The 22,569-nt window shown below is 43.2% G+C and overlaps 1 protein-coding gene across 1 annotated transcript in view; it reads right to left on the reverse strand.

Annotated features, from left to right (window-relative positions):
• The window catches only part of Lmnb1 (lamin B1), a 41,354-nt gene that overhangs the window by 15,280 nt on the left and 3,505 nt on the right, over positions 1 to 22,569 (reverse strand). Inside the window, exons 2-5 of the mRNA XM_034517774.2 lie at positions 7,341 to 7,497; positions 6,657 to 6,782; positions 4,894 to 5,064; positions 3,060 to 3,185 (exon numbers count right to left, since the gene is read on the reverse strand). Coding sequence (XP_034373665.1) covers positions 3,060 to 3,185; positions 4,894 to 5,064; positions 6,657 to 6,782; positions 7,341 to 7,497 — 580 coding nt within the window. The remainder of the gene's footprint in view (positions 1 to 3,059; positions 3,186 to 4,893; positions 5,065 to 6,656; positions 6,783 to 7,340; positions 7,498 to 22,569) is intronic.

The raw sequence follows: 22,569 nt of genomic DNA on the forward strand, positions 1-22,569 counted from the left end.
GCCAATGCTACTACAATCAAACATCCCCAGTTATTCCACATGGTCCCTGATGTGACAGAACAGGCACGTGAAACCCACAGCCTGTCTAATCATGTTACAAGCAGACAAACAAGCTGAAGAGGATCTAATGGGACACCAGACCCATTCTGGTGCATCCCAAACAGACTGCAGTCTAGTCACCAGTATGCTACTGCCAGTTTCTGAGTTTGAGCAATGTCCTATGGTAATACAAGATGCTACCAACAGGCAAACCAGGCAAGGCAGAGGAGAACTGTCTTGTTCCTATTTCACTAGGAATCTAAAATTACACCAGTACAGGGCCAGTGAAATAGCTCACCCAGTAAAGGCCACTTAGCACCAAGCCTGACAACCAGAGTTCCATCCATGGGACCCACATAGCAAAAGGAGGGAAAGTAGTCCTCTGACCTTTACAGCTAGCTGTAAAGGCAGCTAGCTGGTGCAGACTCAATTAAATAGGAAAAACTATACTACATCCTCAGATAACCTGAACTGCACACAGAGGACGTGCTATGAGGTATCCACTCCCCAGACGTGCTCTGCTTATTTTTATTTCCTTTCTAAAACACCTTGTCGTCACTTTATTTTCCACATTGTGGGGGGGGGGGGGGTCAAGGATAGAATAAGCCACGAAACAGCAGTAAGTGGGCTGGAGAGATGCCTCAGTGGGTAGATGGTGCTTGCTCCAAACCTGACACACGAAGCACAGTTTGCAGAATCCACAGAGGAGGAGGAGGCAGTCACCTGCTACGAGTCATCCTCTCTCACCCCTATGTGTGCCTCTATACACACACCACATATATGCACATACAAGTTTGAAAAAAAACCAACAAGCCATAAACTACTCAAGACTTAGAGGTAAGCACTGAGACAAAATATGGAAATGTCTCTATTGTATACAGCTTTCGATAATGCAGAATTAAGAGTAAAGATCAATCTAGGTATAAAAACGTTTTTAATACAAAATTAGAGTGAAGATCAACCTAGGTATAAAAGACTTTTTAAGCCATTATAAGTTGTTTCATTATTTTAGATGTAAATGTTTAAGCTTTACATTATGTATCCAGTTGCACCTATGTAGAATTGTAAAGACTATGAGATTAGACCCACGTGCTTTCCAGACCTGCCATCCACTCCTGGACAGCCAGCCACCACTAGACTAAGCCAGTACCCACTACACAAAGGAGGAATGGAACTATGCTACCTCCAAGATCCTGCCTCAGCACCCCAGCTCTATGCCTGACATCGTGTGATCTCTTTATTGTTTAAGACATTCATTTATTTTTATGGATCTGAGAGTTTTGCCTGCACACATGTATATGTGCCAAGTAACACGAGTGCCTGATGCTCACAACAAAGATTAGAAGAGGAGTGTTGGATCCCCTGGAACTGGAGTTATAGATGGTTTGTGAATCGTCCTATGGGTGCTGGAAACTGAACCCAGATCCTCTAAGAGAGAACTAAGTGTTTTTAACCCCCACTAGGCCATCACACTAGCCCCAGGTTTTATTTATAATTCCTAATACAGTGATACTGATTCATTATGATACAGATGTAGTAGCAGTTTCCAGAGTCTGAGTGCTAGAAAGATTCTCTGGCGCTGCCAGTGAATCTCACTAGCTCACTCAGTGAAGTGCTTGCTGAGCAACCATGGGGGCCTGAAGTTGCGGGGAGGGGGTGCGGGAGGAGGGAGACAAGAGAGATCATCTCAAACTTGGGGGAAGTAGTTTGTAACATTTGTTATAGCAGCCCAAGAGGACTAAGACAGATGGTGCAACAGAGAACAAACTTCTCAAAGACAATTTTCAGTAAGAGTTAGATATAAAGGGAATATTGGGAAGGAAGAGAGAAACCCTTTGTTACCCTGAAGCCTTGGGGCAAGTAATTAAACTCACCTTGGTCTATGGTTTAATCAAGTGGATAGTCCATTGTTACACGGAACTTCAAAATACTAGCAGAACAAACTAATTCTAAATAATTTAAAATTTTATAACAGGTAATAAACACCCAAGGCAACACCGTAAAGTCTCTAATTAACTGATTTATCACACCATTTTGTGACTCGTTTTCTGCTTTATTTTCTAAACCTCACAATAAATGATTTTATACCTAAAAAGATTTTACAAAAAAGAAAGAAAGAAAGAAAGAAAGAAAGAAAAACCTGTTTAATAAAATGACAATAAAGTTTGAACAGGATTTTTTTATCCTCAGGAAAATAAAGGCTAAAGTTACTTCCTATATAACTAAAGACAGGGGCAAGCAGTGCTGAATCCATGCATGGTTCCACACGTGTGTCACTTTCAGAATAAAGCTGACCTGAAGCCTCGTCTAGGCCTACTCCACTTCACCTGGAACATGTCAACACAGCAGGCAGCCGGGCAGCACAAAGAGCGATGCAGTCACTCGTCACTGAGGTACACTAGTGATTGACTATTAATGAATATAGAAATTCATAACCACTACGTATTTCAACTACAGGGAGAATTTAGGAAGGTATTTCACCACTCACAATCTGAGTATGGTTTTGGTTTCCAAGTGTGAACAAAAACTGAGTGGGAGCTGTACTGCAGAGTGAGACAGACAGCACAGCTCTGCATCCTGTGACAGAGTTAGCACTAGGTCTCTGCATAGCCAACTTAGTCAGGGCTAATGGGTCTCCCTCAGCACTAACTTACGTTACTGTTGTGAAACAGGAAAAGCATGAATGCTTGGCCTGCTGACGTACACTGAGTGTTTGGGGAGGAGGGGAGATTCTGGGGCAGCATCTCACTATGGAAACCTGGCGGATCTTGAATTTGCAGACATCTTATCTCTGCCCCTCAGAGGGTGGGAATACCCGTGTGCACCACCACAAAGCCTCACAGTATTTATGCGATGAAAAAAAAAAAAATCCAGAAAAGCATTATACAAAAGAAAGCCTGGAGGAGAAAGTATGTCTCACCTGGGACAAAGGAAAAGTAGCAGCAGGCAGACACTGATGGCACGGGTGGCCAGCCTTCCAGTTAAAGCCCAGTTCTGCTCCCAGGAAGATGCCTACTTACCTCTTTCTGCAGGTTGGAAAGCTGTGAGGAAAGGCTCTCAATCCTCATCCTGCTCTCCATCAGTTCTTCCCTGGCACTGTTGACAGTGGAAGTGTTCATCTCTGAGGACAGTCTGGCATTCTCAAGCTGTAAGGACAGGAAGCCACAGTCAGCCTTACCTGGTAAGTTGGAACTAAGAAATGAGGAAGCATGATTCACCAAGACCTTTTAAACCCAAGCCCTTCTGGTAACCGGATGATGAAACAGGAAAACATGCTTGCTTTGCTGACGTACATCACCATACACCTGTCTCTTCAGACTCACTTCTAAAACTATGAATTTAAACAATTTCTATATATCTAGGTCATTAAGTCAGTTTATTCTTTCAATATTCATCCACTAAGCTTTAACTGTCTAGGATAGCACTAGCAAAGACACAATAGAAACTTGACTGTAGCAATGTCTGCGAAGGAAGCATTCTATATTCCAAACCAACTCTAACCCGAGACTCTTCCTTTCAGAAGCAAAACCAGGTCTCAGAAAACAATGCCCACATCTCCAAGTGTGTGTGTGTGTGTGGGGGGGGGGGGGGGGAGTAACTGAAGAGTAAAAGACAGACAGAGAGAGAGAGACAGACAGACACAGAGATGAGAGTTCTTGTCATAGTTTAATGGCAGTACTCAGCAGGCACTGGCAGCTGCAGGAACTCTTTGGTATGACCTCTTGTGTGGGATGCTCATAACCACCTCATTAAATGACTCACACCCTACATGAACAGTGTAGTCCAAGCAATGGAAACTATTTAAAATAACCTCACCACATTTTCTAACACTGCCTTCAACTAATAATTCATATAATATTTAACATGTGAGAAAAAAATCATTTGCAAACAAAACCAAGACATATCATGTGATCTCTTCATGTAAGTGGGATGATTCCACACCTCTGAAGAGAACACTGTCAGATTTTCCGATTGGCCCCTCTATAAAACAAAGCAAAAACCACCCACAGGGAGTGACAATCTACAGACACAGCAATGTGGAAGTCAAAAATAGAAGCAGTCTGTAGGAAGGTACCAGTCGAATCTGGGAGAGGAAAGTATTTGAGACACATGGGATTAACTCCTCAGATATGACATGGGAGACCAGACACAGGCATACGCCTTATGTCTAACAACATTGGAATGACCCCGTTGTCATCTCCATCCTAGCCTATATGAAGCTAGAGTAAGAAAATATCCATTTTATTTTATTCCTAAAGAAAATCATTTTTTAAACTTCCTAAAGTTTTTTTTTTTTTTTTTTTTTGGTCCGTTATTGTGTGTGTATGGGTATTTTGCGTGTGTGGGCATTTTGCTTACACATATATTTGTGCACCACACTGAATGCAGGGGGAAGGCACTAGATCCCACACGACTACTATTATAGATGGGTGTGAGATGCCATCTGGGTGCTGGGAATTGACTTCATAACGTCTAGCTGGAAAAGCAACCAATGCTCTTAAACTACTGAGCCATCCTCTCTCTGGCCCTTGTTCTGGCTTTTTAAAAATGATTGCTGGAGCTGGAGAGATGGCTCAGCAGTTAAAAGTACTGGCTGCTCTTCCAGAGGAGCCAGGCTCAGTTTCCAGCACCCACAGCCCTCACAACCATCTATAATTGTAGCTTCATGGAATCCAATGCCCTCTTCTTGTATACAAATGTACAGACAAAATACCTATATACATAAAATAAATAAATAAATAAATAAATAAATCTTAGAAGAAAAAAAAATCTAGAAAACGACCTCCCCCCCTTCAGCTGTGAGTGTGACTGAGGTACTGACTGAGCGTGCACACAAACCCATGGCAAGCTCACCTTGGCGTGGTAGGTCTGCTCCAGCTCTTCCTTGTACAGCCTCACCTGCGCGTCGTGCTGCTCTCTCATTTCATGCAGGGCCTGAGCCAGCTTGTACTCATACTCAATCTGACGCCCAGAGTCCACTTCCACCAGACGCGTCTCGTGCTTCCTCCTTGTCTCATTGATCTCCTGCAGGGAGAAAAATAGCATAAAACCAAGCTGCTTACAAGAGCCGCCCTAGCAGCAGCAGCCTGAGTAACTCCGGGCCATCTCAGGCTTCATACACTAACCTCCGTGTCCGTCCTGACCCAGAACAGGTCCACGATTACACTGCTGCCTTTTAGTTTTCAAGCAGAAGACCTGCAGTGGGACTAATGACATAATGGCAGTACCTCAAGTCCCAGGAAATCCTCAGCTCTTCTCAGGGGTACAGCTATGTCATTTCTGATGGCCAGAAATGGCCTGGTGATTTTTTTAAAGTGCCATGCAACTGTAGGTACCTAGACAATACACTACACCAAACACCAAACAGTTTGTGTCCCTAAACTGGCAATTCCTATGGACACCTCTAAAAAAGACATTTTCTTAGATACAGTAATAGCTTCCCTGACTCCTCTTAGAATTTGATGTTACACTACCAGTAACAATGTATGCAGGCAGGGTCTTGTCCATAGCAATGTCTCTTGACTAATGAACACAAGTAAACAAGTAACAGTTGAGATCCTTCACTGTTTTAAGAAATGTCCTGCCAGGCAGTGGTGATACACACCTTTAATCCCAGCACTTGGGAAGCAGAGGCAGGCTGGTAAACAGTGAATTCAAGCATAGCCAGGCCTATTACACAAAGAAACCTTGTCTCAAAAAACACATGTGCGCACGTGCACATATATACACACACACACCAAATAACCTGGGACAGACAAACTGTGGCTAGGTACATAAACCCATTAATAAAAATTGTCTGTTTTAGCTCTCACTATGAACATATTTTCTTGAGAGTGAATAATTAAGGAAGCCACAAGGGGGCACTGTAGCTCAAAGTGTTTGTGTATCTTTGTACAGCGCAGAGGATTGAACCCAAGACCTCACAGGTTAGGTACTTATTTTATCACCTACCTAATGCCTAGTACTGTGTATTTTTCCTGCATATTTCTTCATTGTTGTCTTTATCATTAAAAGGGGAAAACATCTTGTATAGTTATCTGTAAAGCATCTCCTATCCCTAAATCCTACCATCTCTGAATTTAGCTACCTTTCCTTACAGCAAAAAATAATACTTCTGTTTGTTTTTGTCTTTTGTGTCGGGGGCTTTGACACACACAAATGACCCGTACCCACAGAGGTCAGAGGACAATCTGCAGGGGCAGATTTTCCTTCCACAGTGTGGGCTTAGGGAATCAAACTGAGCCTGTTGTGTTCAGCAGTAGATGCCTTACCTGAGAAGGCATCTCAGCAGTCCGTGGTTTTTGGAGACAATGCCCTAAGTAGCCCAGGCTATTCTGAAACTAATCACATGGCAAGGATGACCCTGAAAATCCTAAATTTCCTATGCTAGGATTCCAGATATGAGCCACCACGCCCAGTCTATTTCCTTTAAAAGGAAACATTTGCCATGCAGTGATGGCACACACCTTTAATCTCAGTACTCGCAAAGCAGGCCAGGCAAATCTCTGAGTTTGAGAGCAGCCTAGTCAACAGAGGGAGTTCCAGGATGGCCAGGACTACGCAGAGAAACCCTGTCTTAGGGGAAAGAAAGAAAAAGAAAATCTTTATACAGTTACCTCTTCGTACATATTTTTACGAAACTCCAAGTCCTCAGTAAGGCTCTGACAACGATTCTCCAGATCCACTTTAAGTAAAGTTTCATCTGCTAACTGCTTTTTGGCGGCAGATAAGGATGCTTCCAGCTATAAGGATAAAGAATGATAAAAATTATATGGCATTTCTTTAGTAATAATTTAAGATATGACTCATATCAGGCATTAAAGTTCCTTTGTATTTATTAACAAGATTATATCATTTAAACTTTGGGATCATTTGCTGGTTCTACCCCAGGGCATCACATCAAATCACCTATCAATGTCGTCAATGAAGAAGTCAAGCCTTCGTGTCTCAAAATCCAAACTAAAAATTTTTAGCTAAGCACTTTCATGTTTCCAGTGTGCAATGACCTCTCTTCCCACTTTGTGTCTGGTGCAAGAATGAAACAAGCTTTGATAGAAGAGGGAGGGGAGTGCGCCCAGGAAAGCATGGAGATCTAAACAGCCCAGACCAGACAGGGAGGAGGAGCTGCCACGCTCTGCATGCAGCTACCTAGACTGCCCTCTGGGGAAGCCACCGAAGAACACAAATACGGCTGCAAAATTAACTAGTTAGTTAGTTAGTTAAAGAAAAACAATCAATCACAGTTCATGACTTACAACTACCAACTAACTAGCCAAACATAGATCAGGGCAGAATCTTACCTGGGCAATCTGATCTTTTAGATCTTCCAAGTCTCCCTCTAAACTCTTTTTGTCCCCAAGGGCAGTAGCCAGTGCTGCATCCTTAGAGTTTAACGCCGCCTCATACTCTCGAAGCTTGATCTGGGCTCCACTGAGATCAGATTCCTTCTTGGCATAACTGTAATATCAGAAGAACACCATCACAACCTTGAGGACTTCCTGCCTGCTTAAGGGAGAAACCACAGCAACTTCAACACCAGCTGCCTGAGGATAACCCTGCCAGGGACAGTCTGGGTAGACGACATTTGGCCCCACCCCCCCCCATCACATGTTAACTAATGACTGTGGGACAAAGACCCAGTCTCTGGGGACTAAAAAGATGGCTCAGGGTTAAAAGCACTGGCTGCTCTTTCTGAGGACCCATGTTCAGGTCCTAACACCCATATGGTGGTCATTTATTAACTTCAGTTCCATGAGATCAGACACCTTCTTCCAGCTCCATAAGCCCTAGATACAAATGCAGGGTACAGACATAGATGCCAGCAAAAACACTCATTCACATAAGATCTCTGCTATTAGTAACAGCTAACCGGTGGCAAGAAGCTTTGCAAGTACCTATTTCTAGCATAAGAGGTGATCTGAAATTTCCCTAGTTATATGGGAGTTCTATGTTAGAAAAGTAATATCATTATATAGAGTTAATCCATATAAAGGCCGCACTATGCAGCCCTAACTAACCTGGAACTCTGTATGTGAATCTGGCCGGTGTCAAACTCAGAGATCCTAGAATGCCTCCAAGTATAGTTAGAGTAAAAGGTATGTGTGCCACCAAACTCAGGGAATAATTATGTGGACAATTACATTTTAAAAGACATAATGATTGCAATTTAAATAAATTTTTATCATTAACTACACAGGAAAGTCTTCACAATGTCAAGACCTTGAATTCTTGCTCTTAGTTAAAACTGGTGTATTGCTAATGTTAGAGAAATTGACTCAATGGTAATTTATTAATTTAATGAGAAGACCCCCTTACTCTCTGTGGTATGGCAGTCATAGTCTCAACAGAATCTTTTGTCCTGAGTCCTGTATTTTTAGGGCCACAAGATGGCAGGCTTTAGCTGAAAATTGGCCCAGAAGGGACAAAGCCACTGTTTAAATTTGACTTGAAACAAAAGTCTTATGTGTGGACTGGAGAGATGGTTAGGTTCACTTTCTGCTCAATCTTGAGGTCTAGAACCAGAATCTCAAACACACATGGCTCCGGCTCCAAGAGATCTGACGCTCTCTTCTGGACCCTGGGTGCACCTATATTCACATGTGCACATACTCATACATTCTCAGACAGATACACTCACATGTGCACATGTACATACATTTTCAGACACACAGGACAGACAGGCAAGCAGGCAGGCACGCACACACTGACACACAGAAAGACATACACCTTTCCTAAAGAAAGAATCCAATCCTGGGCTGGAGAAATAGCTCAGTGGTTAAGAGCACTGACTGCTCTTCCAGAAGTCCTGAGTTCAATTCCCAGCAACCACATGGTGGCTCACAACCACCAGTAATGGCATCTGACGCCCTCTTCTGGTGTGTCTGAAGAGAGCAACAGTGTACTCATACATGAAATAAATAAATCTTAGGAGAAGGAGGAGGAGGAGGAGGAGGAGGAGGAGGAGAAGGAGAAGGAGGAGGAGGAGGAGGAGGAGGAGGAGAAGGAGAAGGAGAAGGAGAAGGAGAAGTAGTCGTCGTCGTTGTCGTCGTCTCCAATCCTGGTCAATCACAGGCAAACAAACTCATGCAAAAGCTTGTGAAAGAACCACAATTTTATTTCACAATAAAATGGCCAAAGCGGAATACAGATCACACATACCTAGAATCAAAGGGAAACGACTCTTTTTTGAGAAAAGTTTTGTGTAGCCCATGTCAGCCTGGAACTAGCTACTTAGCCAAAGACGGCCTTGAAGTCAGATCTACCTGCCTACATCTCCAAGTGCCAGGATTACAGACACATAGGGACACCGGTTTTACTGTGTTCTGGAAACAAAACCTAAGGTTTCACACATGCAAGGCAAGCACTTTACCAACTAAGATATGTTTCCAGTCCTTACACTTTAAAAATAAAAAAAATGAGAAGTTGGAGATGGCTCGGGAGTGGGGCATTTGTTGCTCTTGCAGAGGACCCAGATTTTATTCCCAGCATCTCCGTGTCCCTAACTCTGTTAACTCCAGTTCCAGTAGAACCCTCTTCTGACCTCTGGGAGCAACAGACATACATGTGGCAAACTGACATACATGCAAGCAAAATACTCGTTCATAGAAAGCAAATCCCCCCCCCAATCTATTCACATCTTATAGTTTACATAATATTTACAAAAGCTACTAGCACAAATTAGTTAGAGAAAATATTACAGCACTGCCTAGTTTATAATACAGAGCACAGCACTGATTCTGGCGGGGGCCATGAGCCTACACACAGCAGGCTATAAAATGACCATGTTCTTTCTTTCTACATGGTATCATTATGCATGCACCCATTGATGCATTGATGCATTGATGCATTGATGCATTGATGCATTGATGCAGTGGAGTGATACATGCAGAAATCAGAACTCCTTGTCACACCAAGTTAAGACAGAATACCTTGCCAGGCAGTGGTGGCACACACCTTTAATCCCAGCACTTGGGAGGCAGAGGCAGGTGGATTTCTGAGTTCAAGGACAGCCTGGTCTACAGAGTGAGTTCCAGGTCAGCCAGGGCTATACAGAGAAAACCTGTCTGGGGGGGGGGGGGGGGGCAGGGGGAATTAACTTTGCCCCCTGGGGGAAAAATTAGCTCTTATTTTAAACACATGGCCCTTTCTTCTCTCTAAGAGTACATAAAAACCTATAATAGCTCTTTCCAGAGAAACCCAATTGACAGATTTTTGAAATTTGAACATTAGAAAGTTATAATGATAAAAAATGAAGAAGTTAAACTCTCCAAAGAAATTAATAGTAGTCATTTCATGGCTCCATGGGGGGTAGGGGGGAGACATCAATACATAGACATGTGACTATGCAGACTCTAAGCAGGTACCCAAGAAAGCAGAGTTCCTATGACAGACTCAAGGAACTAGTCTAGTCTCAGTATGTAATTTGAAAAACTATTCCCATTCACAACTACTACAGTACACCCAGACAGACAGACAGACAGACAGACAGACACACAGACACACACACACACACACACACGAACTGGAGCTAATACATTGTGAGAAGGCTTAATATGATTAGTAAAACCCAAACATCCAGATAGGCCTATAAAACCCAAATGACTCCAAAGGACCTGAGGCTTACTAGTTTATCATTCCAAAGATAAAAGTCTGCACTCACCAAAAAGACCTTTACTATCTTCATGTGGCTCAGTTTAAGAGCTCTGGTTGCTTCTCCAGAGGACCTAGGTTCTAGTCCCAATGCCCCATGGTAACTGTCTGCAAGTCACTCCAGTCCCAGGGGACCTGACACCCTTTTCTCCAAGGACACTGCACACAGGTGTACAGACATACAAGCAGGCAAAACACCACAGACATATAACAAAAATTTTTTTAAGTCAGTGTGAAGTGATGACCCCCCTCTGGTCACAGGACCAAATTTACTCTGAGACTCAACCAATCAAGATCTACCCTGCAAGCCAGCAGGGTCTTCTCTTAAAGTAAGACATCAGGCCTGTATTGCACCTCAGGGAGGGCTCCTGGCTCCTGCCACTCAGATATATACATAGGTACATGAGTTAGAAACAGAAAAAGGCCTCAGTCAAGTTCCTAAAATTGGCAACATAGTCACTTAACTGTGTTACAGCCACTCTTTGGATCCATCAAAGACAGACAGACAGACAGACAGACACAGACAGACAGACACACAGACACACAGACACACAGACACACACACACACAAAGCTTATTTTTAAAATGTCTTGGCTGGTTCAAAGGCTGGACACTCCTAAACCTTCTCCTGCTACCCTAGAGCAAATCAGGGAAGTGGACAGTGGCCATTTATCCAAAATCTCACATGGCTTGTTGGCTTTATCTCCTACAGCTCGATGTTCATCCATCTCTCCCAAGTCATGGGGATCCTCTATCTCCTCCTCTCTCCTGCATCACAGCCCCAGTAACTCTACGGGTCCTTCCCCGTCTCCCTTTGTCCAACCATTGGCCACTGGCATATTTATTAATCGATCAAAAACCAATTGGGGACAAGGACCTTTAGCATTTGGACATACAGATTGATGACTGAAGCAAAGCATTAGAACCAAACACCAACATAACTGAGTGCTACTAAGGGTCTAGGCTTGCAGCTGTCTGGTGCTTTAGTAAAAGAATACATTTGTGGACATGCCTGCAGGGAAGCTGGTGGCACACATTCCCTGCAGCTGTCCTTATATCCCAAGTACCTTCCAACTCCAAGTAACTGTTCTGTATTCATGCAGGCATCTTTCTCCTCTCCTCCTTCAGTCCCAACATTAACAGTAGAAATGTGGGTGGCTCCAGCGAGCCTCTGATAAAGGGAGGAGAGCCCACGGCCACGTCTATACGTGTAGCACACTGATGTTACACTAAAGACACAGATCCCTCTATGTGGGATGCTTGGCTCCCTCAAAAGACTGAAGACCCAAAGAAGGGCAGGGCCTCTTTTATTATTCCTGAATTTTCTATACAGCAAACCTGAAGATAGCAATGGTCTTGCTAAAATACCTAATGAACCTGAGGCTGTGGAGTACTCAGTAAGAGTGCATGCCTGTCATATAGATCCCAGAGTGCAATTACAGTACCAAAATACCCTCCCCAAAGCCTCACCCTGGCCTTTCATCCTGCAGAAAATGTCTTTTAAGAAGAAGGCTGTAATACTTTTATCACCTCTGAAATTCACTTCCCCAATTCTCCTCCCTCTCATCCTGCCAATGTCGATGAATCATGAAAACATTCTTAAGATTACACACATCTCCAACCAGTGAGTTTTATGTCAGACTAGTGGCCAATGCCAAGGGCATAGGAGGCCATTCAGTCCATGAGTTAACAACCTGAACATAATCTTGTCATAGGTTTCTAATTATTTTCTTATTTCTCATTCATGAAACATGGCATGGACAGTCAGTACAGAAGTACAGAAGCTACAGACTTGAATTCTGAAACACATTGTATCACTTAAGCAGTATGACATCTGATACTGTCAAAGAAGAGACCAGCTTAGACAGGAATCAAACTCAAAGCAGCAATCGAGGTGCTACAGTACATTTCTCTGACTCTTCCTTGGCTGGAGACTTGTACGGTGCTGTTGATCAGCCTAACTCAACGGCTTCTAACTCCAGATAGATCATAACGTTTTCAATTAAATTCAGCACATGAATCTAACGCTACAAATATGCACACTACTGAAAACAAGCCATAAAACATTTCTTCAGACACTCCTCACAAGAACCAAAACCCCAACTACATCCAAGAGCCAAGCAGTTTTATAAAATGTAGTTGGCATTCTATTCTGATAAAGGATTTCCACCCTCAAAGTTAGCTTTCCTTTCAAGAAAGCTTGAATTTTACCAGAAGAAACATTAAGCAATTAAATACATCTAACCTGATTGTTAAAGAAATAATCAGCCGGCGATTGTCCATTCACATTCTACAGCAGACTCGACAGCGACAGGGTGTAGCTGTCCTTTCCTAACAGAACTAACACTGCCTGGCTGGAAGACACCCACTCCCCAGGGCCTGAAAGACTACAAAACTAAGTCCACGTAGTTACTCAGTACTTTCCAAATCCCATGTGCTTCCCTTTTCTGTGTTCACACATGGCTCCTCTCCTCCTTCACGGTCCACAACATTAACACTGGAAACATGGATCTCACCATAAGGCCACTATAAAGGGAGGAACCAACTGCTGCTCTGCAGGGAGGCACACTGACCTCTGTACTTGTGGATGTGCTCAGGGGGCCCGATGAGCAGAGCCCCCTGACTTGGTTTCAGATCACCGTTACACCCCAGCTTTAGCAGCAGATACACTGGGCTCTGAAACAGGGTGTATCAGCACTGGCTCCACGCCCTACACTCCCCTAGGTATTCTACTCTGGAACAGTTTTACTCCAGTTACAACAAAGTCACAGGACTACTCAGTGGAGTAAATGCTCAGTGAAGCTGGACGTGGTGGCACACATCTTTAATCCGAGCATTTGGGAGGCAGAAGCCAGTCAAGTCTCATATAGCAAATGAATTCCAGGCTGGCCAGAACTACAAAGTGGGACCATCCACAAAAAAGAAAATCTCAATAAAAAGCTCTTTAGAAAATCTTGAAGACCTAGTATCTGGCAATAATAGCCATCTGAAAATGAACTATCATGTAAGCCTATCATGTCAGTAAACATGTTCCTCTTTGGTTTCTTGACTCTATAATGTATGTATTTATGTATGTATGTATGTACATATGTACGTACGTATGTATGTATGTTTTGTTTTACACAGGTTTCTCTGTAGCCCTGGCTGTCCTGGAACACGCTCTGTAGACTACGTTGCCCTCAAACTTAAGAAATTCACCTGCCTCTGCCTCCTAATTGCTGGTTTAAAGGCATGAGCCACCATGATCCAGCTTTATATATTGATTTCATAACACTTTATACTATGAGTGCAGTCAAGCTATCCTTTCACTATATATATATGGAGACACATACACAGAGACATACTATACATATAAGAATCTGGCATTGAACATGATCATCCTCCTGCCTCCATCTCCTAAATGCTGAGATCATAAGCAAGCTTTGCCATACCCAACTGTAACAATAAACACATGAAACAGCAAGAAACTGCAGGGGTCAGGGCCATTCTACCTAGAGAACTAAGCCAATCTATCCTGTTCTAATCCACCATAAGGTGGTTCTGAACAGCTGCATCGAGGCAGCTGCCCTCCACAACACTGGCACATTCACTCAGACAGCAAATGTTCTGGGGGCTTACAATCAGAGCTCAGGGTCTACTTGCCTTGATTATCTACACATGGTCTGGACTCACAGAAGAAATAAACTTTGAGCTTAAGATTTTAAAATGCACTCAGGAGACTGAACCAGTAGGTTTGCTCCAAACTAGAGACAAAGACCAGGTTCCCAAAATAAACACATCTGCTTTCCTAAAACCAAATAATCTGATTTCATAATAGGCTCAAGTTTCATGATAAGACGAGTTTCCTCTGGTGTTACGGATCATTTTCAATACTATGTGACAGGAAAAGGGACATTGAGCCACCGTGTTTCTCATGAGGAAAACTAATGAACTTTCTCCTGCGATTAAAATACACATAATATACAAAATACCCAGGAGAATCTTAGTCTTGTGAACACAATTCCCATGAGAAGGGTCTCCTCTGACACATGCAAAGTACTACGTGCTACGAAAGGTAAAGCAAACTGTCCGCTGACAAATGCAGAGTACAGTAAGAAACAAGCTAACCCCAACAAATCAAATTAAAATTAGGAAAATACTAAGACTGAACCTGAACCACAGAGCATTTCTCTCATCCATGTTAATAAAGGATTGGTTCTGGGACCCCTCTTACACAGATAACCAAAACCAAAACTTCCTTCTACAAAGTACTGGATTATAGATACATATTATGTGTTTATATACTACACAAGTGATATATAAACATGTTACATATAACCTATACATATCCTCTTCTATACTTTAAATCACCTCTTGAGACAATGCAAATCCCATAGAATGGTTGTTCTGCTATATCTGGTGAATAGGACAGGAGTCCTTACATGATTAGTATAACTGTACCTTTTGTGTATTTTCAGTTGAATCCTATGGGTGTAAAGATCAAACTATGTACTAATATATAATAAAATCATTTCTCTACTAGTCACATGGGCTAACATGTCATGAAAGCATTTGCAGCAGACAAGGAATCTTTTAAATACTTAATTCTGACGATCTAAGTGGACCTGCCAACATTTAACTATGCTGGGAAGCAGAAGGAAAGCACTCAACTCCACTGTACAGCAGCCAGTCAACAATGCCACTCACTCTGGGGTATACAGACAAAAGGAAATGAAGGCAGCCACCTCAGCCCAAGCCCTTGAACTGCACTCATGCACCTGGATGCTCACAGGGGCCCGGATTTCAAGGCACACATCACAAAAGTCTGAGTCAGCACTCAGGGAAGGCGCCCCTATGTTAGTCAACACTGAACTGAGCTGAGCGGAAACTACCAAAGATGAAAGAAATCCAAGGGAACCCAAAGAGCAACCCTGCTGGCTGCAAGGAACCTGGTAAAGGGCTGAGAAAGGCTTTCACCTTAGAAAAGATGAAAGCCAATATGTATCTGAGAACAGACTCAAACTCGGGGCGGAGACACACTGCAGGTCAGCCCAGAGAGAAGAGCCTTTCTTTCTTAGCTAAGCAACATGTCCCAGTTTGCTCAAGACCATTCATTCAAGTATGCTTGCTGCCTCTTCCAGAGGACTCAGGTTCAGTGCCAGCAACCACACACATGGCAGCTCACAACCAACCATCTACAACCTGAATAGAACACAGTCTTCTGGCCTCCGAAAGCACCAGGCACAAACACACTGTGCCTGTCTCCTGAGGGCTGGAGGCATGGCCCAAGGCTGAGGGGAAGAGTGCTTGGCGTGCAGAGTGCAGAGTGCAGATGGCGGCCCACACCTGCCGCACACAGCAGGGAGGACAGTGCTGTGGAGGTGGGGCTGACAGGGTGAGCTGACAGGGTGAGGGATCAGGGCGCCTCACTAGCTCCCATCTAGCCAGGCTCAGTCAGTGTCTCAGAAGGAATCATAAGGAACAGAGTGATGGGGCAGGCCACCTCAAGTCTTTTTCTTTGGTCTCTACTCATGCAGACGTTGAGTACACACGTACACACACATGTACACAAACTCACACACACACATACCCCTACACAACACTTGCCCAGCTGCCCCACTGTATACAAAGCTCTGCCTCAAGCACCAGCACAGCAATCGTAAAGATCCCTCGCTGTCAACATTCTTGTGGCTTAAACCATGACCTGTGTTGCGTCCACTCCCTCACTAGCAGCTGGCACCTTAACTCCACTGCATCTCACTAACACCAGGCTCTCCCTACAATAAAAGCCATCTCTCAGGCACTAAGACAACAGACTTGTTAGGCTTCGCTAACCTAGCTAACTCATTTTCTCTGATTATTACAGTTCACGTGCAGTCTTGCCCATCTTCTGCCTCGTCTCCAGTACCTCAGAGTTCTACGTTGCCAGCTGACATCTCAAAGTCCAAATGGCACTATGTCATGACTACCCAGAGCAGGACTCTTCAAAAGAGCCTTCCCTGGCCCCGTCGGCCCTGGCTCCTTCCTAGCCCACCTCCTCTCCTTCCTGAAAACCTCAGGCCAAGGGCTGCCTTCATCCTTCCAATGTCCTGCTGCTCTTCCTGTCTGTTTATGTGTATGATGCAGCCAGGTCTGTGTCACTCCTTCTGAGTCCCGAGGTCCCTTAGGACTAAGATGCAATCCTCAACCTTTCATTTCTACACCCTACTTACATGAATTTCTGGTTCTCAGGGAAACTGCATACTAATTTTTCCCATTGAGAAATGAAATTCGTCTTTACCGGCCAATCCCTAGCTTCCACATCAGTGCCTCCCCAGGTCCTGAGGGGTCTTTCCAGTTTCCTCAGGACTCCTAATGAGCAGCTCTCCCTGCACTCACTGCTAGACATCACAATACTTTAACACTGGCTTTCTGGTTCCCACTCCAGACTGTAAGCAACACAATGGGGACAGTGTCCTACTCTGTCCCCACCACCTGCTGCAGAGACTTAACACTTAGTCTGTTCCAGTATGTGCTGAATACAAAATGGAAGCACATTTCAGTCATGGGTATTAAAGATTTAGAGAGGTATTAATTTCTTCTAAATTATTAACTCATTGAGTAGGGAGGCAGCTTTGTATGAAAATGAAAAGAAACCTTATAATTTACTCTCACCCATTTCTTAAGAAAGAATATATTTATTTGGGAATGGAGCAATGGCTCCGTGGTTAAGAGCACTGGCTGCTCTTCTAAAGGAGCCTGGTTCAATCCCAGCACCCACATGGCAGCTCCAATAGTCCATACCTCTAGGTCTGGGAGAGCCGACGTCCTCTTCTGGTATGTGGCACAGACATATCCATGCAGGCAAACACCCATACACATAAAACTATCTTTAATTTTAAGATAATTAATAGATTTATTTTGTTCTTAATTGTGTGTGTGTGTGTGTGTGTGTGTGTGTGTGTGTGTGTGTGTGTGTGTGTAAGTGCCTATGAAGGCTAGGTGTTGGATTCCCTGGAGCATGAGTTACCAATGGTTGAATGTCACCCAGCATGGGTACTAGGAGAGCTGAGTCCTCTGGAGGAGCAAAACCCCCCTCTTAACCACTGAGCCATCTCTCCAGCCCCATCTCCACCTACTCTACTTCTTATTAGCAAGTGACACCCTCAGTATTTCAAATGCCCTCTAAATTACCGCACCCTCTTGACAAAATCCAAAATTATCTCCTTGAACACTATCAAAACCAAGAAAACCACAGTTGGTACCACTACCAAAAGCAGTACCCTACCACCCTGAAAGTCTTCAGTCCTGTGTAAGACTTCTAGTCCAAGTATCAGCCTCTGTGTGAGACTGCTTCCTGTCTGTCAGGAAACCCAAAAAGCCATACAGCTCAGCCCTGCTATGACTGAATGAGACTGTGTAAAAGGCCAGAGCAGACTGTTAGAGCAATCTCCACCATGCATTCATGTGAGTGACCCCAGGGCCTCTCCCCCTCATCTGTCAGCAGGGTTATCACAGCCCTTACACGATGGTATCAATAAAGCTTCTAGTTCAGTGTCTGACAACCAGAACAGAATAGAGGGGAAGTAACTCTCAGCTTTGTGTCCAGCATCACAGGAAACTCAAACCCTCCAGACTTTGCCCTTTATCAACAGAACGAGCTGATGAGGGAAGATGCTCCATCTAACTGCAAAAGCCCCCTGCTTCTATCTCTATCAATAGATCCAAATGAAGCGAAAGCAACATAAACAGAACATTCTTAAAAGACCAAGCAAGCAAGTTAGCTGAGGAGAACCTCATGACTGAGGCTCAGGCACAAACGACATGATTAGACTTTGATTCCAGCGTAGACAGGAAGCTTTTGCTCTCCGTTAGCACCATAAACAATAGCATAAGAATGACAAGAACCACAATCAGCTTCCAAAAACTTAGCTGCTGCTGCTAGGACCAAATATTCGTAAAGCTGCCATGCCTTTTCCCAGTGGCTAATACTTAGCTAGCAAATTATGCAACATTTATTAGTAACCTGATACTGTTTGCCAGACGGCTCCTGGATGCTCATGCACTCTCTGACCTGAGAAACTGGCTAGTTTTCTCTGTCAGTGAAAAGTTTTTTTCCTTTGGTTATAGCAGTTGATGGGGGCCAGTACAGGCTCCTGTCATATCTGTAAAATGTGCTAACTCATAGCACTGAACACATTTACTGCCATTAAAAATGTCAATAAAAAGTGTATATAACAAAAAATTACCTGCCTGTATCATAAACTCCTTTTTTTTATTAATGACAAACACAATTCTTCAGAACTTTAACATTTTCCCCATTTAAACATGTTTTATGGGGTAAAGGGAAGAGGGAGGTGAAGTCAGAGGACAGCTGGAGTCTGGCCTGGCCTGCCATGGGCCCTCGGGATCAGACTCAGGAAAAAGGTGCCTTCACCTTCTAAGCCATCTCACTGGCTGGGTTTTGTTTTCCTGGACAAGTTCTCACTCTGCAACCCAGGCCGGCCATCCCTGAACTCAAGTGATCCTCCTGCCTCTCAGCTGAAGCAAAGGATTACTAACTAGTGTGAGGCAACATACCAGGTTCTCGGATCTCTTAATTCTAGGGGACAGGTGGATAATTTTTATTTTCTACTTAGTGTCTTTTTTCTCATTTCCATTTTTGTATAATTTCTATTTTTAACATTGTGTATGTGCTCGCAGATACTCATGTGCCAGTCTTTGCGTGCCAGAAGACAGTTCTCAGGAGTTGGTCCTCTCCTCCCATAGGTTCAACAATTGAACTAGGGTCACCAGACTTGAGCACCAAGTCCTTTTACTTGCTGAGGCCCTCGTCAAAACTAAAAATATTTAAGTCCCCAAATATCTTTGTCATACAAGTAAGTACACTGAAAGAAAACTGGTTAGTAGCCATCTCTGGATCCTAGAAACAATGAATTAGGTTATCAATCCTCTATTCTCTATCACCAGCTAACAGCTGAGGCTCAGATCATGTGTGCATGACAGAAACCTTTAACTTAGGCTTATCAGAGGTAATAGCTAAACAAATCAAAGAGCACACAAACCGGCGACTTCAGAGGAAAGACGCATACTTTTATTATGCTGCATGTACACAATTCCAACAGCTAGCTTACTCCCTACCCTCCTTTCCAAGAATTGCAAGGAAGGATGTAGTTACTCGGGGCCTGTTTCCTGGACTTTCACATCAGTTTGAAAGGTTTAGTTAAAGGCCCATGTATTAAAGACTTGTCCGAGTTATACTGGATTCAAAAGAAAGCTGCCTGAGGTCCCAAGGATCAACAGCATGTAAGCAGGTAGCAGATTCCAGCAGGACCAAGAAACACCCCTAAATGGTTCTAGAATTTGGTTTGGTGAGAAGGTGTTATTTGTTTGCTTGTTGGTTTGTTCATTTGGAAGATTTTTTTTTTTTTTGAGATAAGGTCTCCATGGTGGTTTGAATGAAAATGTCCCCAGAGGCTCATAGGGAGTAGCACTATTGGGAGGTGAAGTCTTTTTAGATACAGCAGGGATGATTGTTGGAGGAATTGTGTTCCTGGGGTTGAGCTCTGGGGTTTGAGAAAATAGTGTTTCTTTACAGCATAGAAACCCACACCCTAAGACAGTCTCTGTAACTCAGGCTGACCTCAAACTTCAACACCAGTCTCAGCTTCCCAAATGCAGGCATTACAGAAGCCCACAACACCAGCGAATTCTTGTCTAAGGTATATTAAGGAACCAAAGAAAGAAAGAAAAAAAAAAAATAAGGAACCAAAGAATGGTTTTTCAAGACAGGACTTCTCTGTGTAGCTCTGGCTGTTCTGTAACTCTTTCTGTAGATCAGGCTGGCCTAGAACTCAGAGATTCACCTGCCTCTGCCTGTGGAGTGCTAGAATTAAAAGCATGAACCACCACCACTGCCCGGCTCTAAAAGGTAATTTTTTTTTTAACTATACTAGAACTGTTTCTTTAATAAGTGTGTCTAAATAGTAATTACTCCATAAACACTGGCTCAAAGTAAAAACGTACAGATTTTTAAGCAAGTTCAAGAGCCACGTGGACTCACACCAACAATAAAACAATCCTTTTCATTTTCCAAATTACACTTCTTTTATTGCTCAAAAGTAACTTATTTAAAAGGTGATGGGGTACTCACTAGCCGTCTCACTAGACACTAACAGAGATAATATACACCAGGCGTGGTGGCACAAGCCTTTTACCCCAGTGTTTGGAAGGCCCAGGCCAGAGAATTTGAGTCTGAGGTCAGCCAACATGACACGGTAACAACCTATTTCAGAAAGGAGAGTGATTGCTGGGCTGTGAGATGGCTCTGCTGATGAAGGAGTTTGTTAGCCTGGCAACCTCAGGTGAATCTTCAGAACCGGTGGAAAAGTAGGTAGAAATCACGGAGCCCACAGATCTGTCCTCTGACCTCCACATACTAGCCCGAGAATGCACATACCCACAAACTCAAAACTAATAAACAGGATGGGTGTGATGGTGCAAACATCTGTGAGACAGAGGCAGGCAGATCTCTGTAAATTCAAGGCCAGCCAGCCTGTTCTGCACAGTAAATTCTAGACCAGCGGAGGCTATATGAGGTCCTATCTCAAAAAAATACAATTAAATTAAGGTCTTCATTGTACTATAAAGGATTTAAGGTAATTTTCCAGTAAAAAATAAAAAGGCCTGTCTGTAACTTTAATGCCTGGTGTGTGTAGCCAATCCCCAAAAAAACGACTGGGAAAGGAGTAGCCCAGCAAAAGACAACAGAAAAAAACGGAGTAGAGAAGGCTATGGTGACATGTGTTTCCCAAAGCAACTAAATCATTAGGAAACCAAGCCTAGAACTGGAAGGACTTCAGATAGAAAGGCAAGGGCTCATGAAACTGCATCAACAATTTCGAAAACCTGCAACAAAATTTCCACAAGTTTTCTAGGAATGTATCCCAGGAGACTATGTCAGCTAGCTTTGGTCAACCTGACACAAACGTAAGACTTATCTGGGAAGAGGGACTCTTGGCAGTGTTCCTCCATGCTCCTGCCTGAGTTCCTGCCTAGCTTTCCCCCATGATGGAGTTTAATCTGGAGGTGAAATAAACCCTCTTCCTCCAAGTTGTTTCTGGTCAGTGTCTTATCACAGCAATAGAAAGCAAACAAAGAACTGTCAAAGAAACAGTACATCAAAAACCAACAGCAGTAAGTGCTAGAAGACCGGGGAACAAAACAGCACTCTCTTGGACCAAGACAAAATGTTAAAATAACCTTGCCCAACTATTAATCAAATACAAGACAGTTATTCTCAGATATCCAGACAATTTCCTGCTGTCCTTTCCACTTAAGTTACTGAAAAGATGTTATCCAACAGAGTTCTCAACAAAATCAAAGGAAAATATATGATCCAGACAAACCTGGAACACAATGCAATATATCAGCATACAAGACACCTTAAAAACAGATGTGGTGACATACACCTTTAATTCCAGCCCTTAAGAGACAGGGGCAGGCTCTGGAAATACCAGGCCAGGCAGGGAGAATGAAACCTTGTCAAAAAAAAAAAAAAAAAAAAAAAAAAAAAAAGGCAGAGTACAAAGTAAAAAAGACTTGTATAACAGATTAATGATTAAATATCTTCAAGGGTTTGCAGATATGAAGGTAGTTTGTTTTTTTTTTTTAAATCAGCAAGAAAAATGAACAATTTAGGAACAAATCTGTACAAGACATGACAGGGTCCAAATAAAAAGGAAAAAACATTGGCATGGTTTGAGAAAATTGTGGTGATGCACGCCTTTAATCCCAGAACTTGGGAGGCAGAGGCAGGTGGCTCTCTGTGTCTACAAATGGAAGTTCCAGAAAAACCAGGACTGTTACAGAGAAACCTTGTCTCAAAAACAAAATGGGAATACACCTGATCCTGACACTTCA

This window comes from Arvicanthis niloticus, chromosome 14, assembly GCF_011762505.2.
Source record: "Arvicanthis niloticus isolate mArvNil1 chromosome 14, mArvNil1.pat.X, whole genome shotgun sequence".
Lineage (NCBI taxonomy): Eukaryota > Metazoa > Chordata > Mammalia > Rodentia > Muridae > Arvicanthis > Arvicanthis niloticus.